General features: G+C 39.7%; 1 protein-coding gene across 1 annotated transcript; it reads left to right on the top strand.

Moving 5' to 3' along the window:
• Positions 1–1,184: 1,184 nt before the first annotated feature.
• Positions 1,185–1,655, top strand: LOC129250780 (uncharacterized). The gene is made up of 2 exons (XM_054890375.1): positions 1,185–1,461; positions 1,534–1,655. Exons 1-2 carry the CDS (start codon positions 1,185–1,187, stop codon positions 1,653–1,655), a joined length of 399 nt encoding a protein of 132 aa, XP_054746350.1.
• The last annotated feature ends 280 nt before the right edge of the window (positions 1,656–1,935 follow it).

The following is a 1,935-nucleotide window of genomic DNA, read 5'->3' as shown; positions in this document are numbered from 1 at the left end:
AGTAAATTATCTATAATATAAAAATAAGTCAGGTTTTCCTTCCTGACGCTATAACTCCAGAACGCACGAACCGATTACCACGGTTTGTTGGAAAGGTCTCGGGCTCCGTGAGGTTTATAGCATGCACTCTGATCAGTTAATTTCATGTGACATTTATTATGCGAACGTTCTTTCAAACGCTAACTTCAAACCGGTATTGTGTTCACTGTGCAATTGTGATTAAAGTTATTCGTTGCCTAACAGTTCCATTGGAAACCATCAAATCAATCGCGCGTATTGTGCAAATTTTTATTCAACTTCAAAAGCAGGCATTTGTCCTTAATGTGGTAAGTTGAACTGTCTAAATTACCAGCCAGTCCCTAGTCCAAAATGCCGAGAGGACGACGTGCAAGCAACAAGTGTATTCACAGAACTTAAGCGAAGAAAGACAAAATATAATAAAGGAAAATGCCGGATTGAGACAACGCGTGAGCACACGAAGATCATTGGCATCATACAATCGCTTGGCATTCCAATATGATCTCACTGCAAACTACAGTGATGGTGACAATTTAGATATTGGACCAATGACGACTGTATGCTGATATTGCAATGCGTTTAAGTTCAAAAGAGAAACAGATGGATTTGTGCTGCGCAAGTGGAAAAGTCAAACTGGATCCATTACTTACACCACCACAGCCACTGAAACCATTGTTCGATGGAACTGATCCCGATTCCAACCATTTTCTTCAACGCATCCTTGAATACAATAACTGCTTTCGTATGAATTCTTTTGGAGCTAATATCATTCGAGAAGGCGGCTTCATGCCGACTTGCAAGGTAAAAGATACAACACACACAACCAAACACTCACACCAATCAATCACACCAACACAATCAATTGCAACCCATAACAACTAGACATACACCACACACTACACCATCACACGATCAGAAGTCACACCGCCATCACAGATCCACGGACAAATATAATATATCATTTGCATGGTTCAATGGTGCCAACACCAGATGAACCGCATCACTTTCTGCAAATATATTTCATTTCGTCGATGGTGGATCAGCTGAATGTGCGGTGCAATACACAGGGAACACAACAGTTAAAGATACGAATTATTGAACAGTTGCAATCATTTTTTCATGCTAATAACGCTGTGGTTAATATGTTCAAAACAGCATTGGAACGAATGCCATTGAATACGCACAAATTTGTCATAAGAGCGGATCGTACCCCAACAGGTGAACAAGTGCGAAGATTCAATGCACCCATCGTTGATGATGTTGCTGCAATTATTGTTAACGATCCAACTACATCACGAGACATTGTCGTTCAGCGAAGAAGCAATATCATGCATCGTGTAAACGAGACACATCGTTTGCACGATGCGTTACAATATCCCATCATTTATTGGCAAGGGCAAGAGGTATACGACATCACGTTGAAGATGGTCGATCCAGTTACAGGTACAATATTCACACTTTAATTATTGCTATTATTCGTTTCCTTTAACAATCCATTTAATTTTGCATTTTCAGGCGTATCAACGAACCAAAATCTAAGCGCAATGAATTACTATGCGTATCGTATGATGATTCGTACACATGAGGAGAATGTCATTCTGAAGTGCCGTATGTCAGGGTCGAGACCGATCGTTTAGCTTTCATTCGATTCAATCAGACAAAGCTACGATCTGAGGATTTATACACTTGCGCGATGCTATATTTCCCGATCCAGTGCAATGGGAAAATTGTTGATGTGAGATTAGTACACAATGGCACATATGAAATCACTTAAAGCACTTAACTTCACACTGAAGGATCTTCAGCGAAATAACAACATCTTTGGCGGTGGAATAACGTAAAAACATTATCGCTAACCACTAATATGAGAGTTCAATTTTCCAAACAATTGTTAGCTGTTAGAAATGTAAAAGTCCC

The sequence above is a fragment of the Anastrepha obliqua genome, chromosome 6, assembly GCF_027943255.1.
Source record: "Anastrepha obliqua isolate idAnaObli1 chromosome 6, idAnaObli1_1.0, whole genome shotgun sequence".
Taxonomy (NCBI): domain Eukaryota; kingdom Metazoa; phylum Arthropoda; class Insecta; order Diptera; family Tephritidae; genus Anastrepha; species Anastrepha obliqua.
This window is presented reverse-complemented; position numbering and strand designations above follow the sequence as displayed.

What these genes read in the sequence shown, in the direction of transcription:
- LOC129250780 (XM_054890375.1), top strand. Translation starts at nt 1,185, where the DNA reads ATGCCATTGAATACGCACAAATTTGTCATAAGAGCGGATCGTACCCCA. An exon ending in GATGGTCGATCCAGTTACAG is followed by an intron (nt 1,462 to 1,533) that starts GTACAATATTCA and finishes TTGCATTTTCAG; the next exon opens with GCGTATCAACGAACCAAAAT.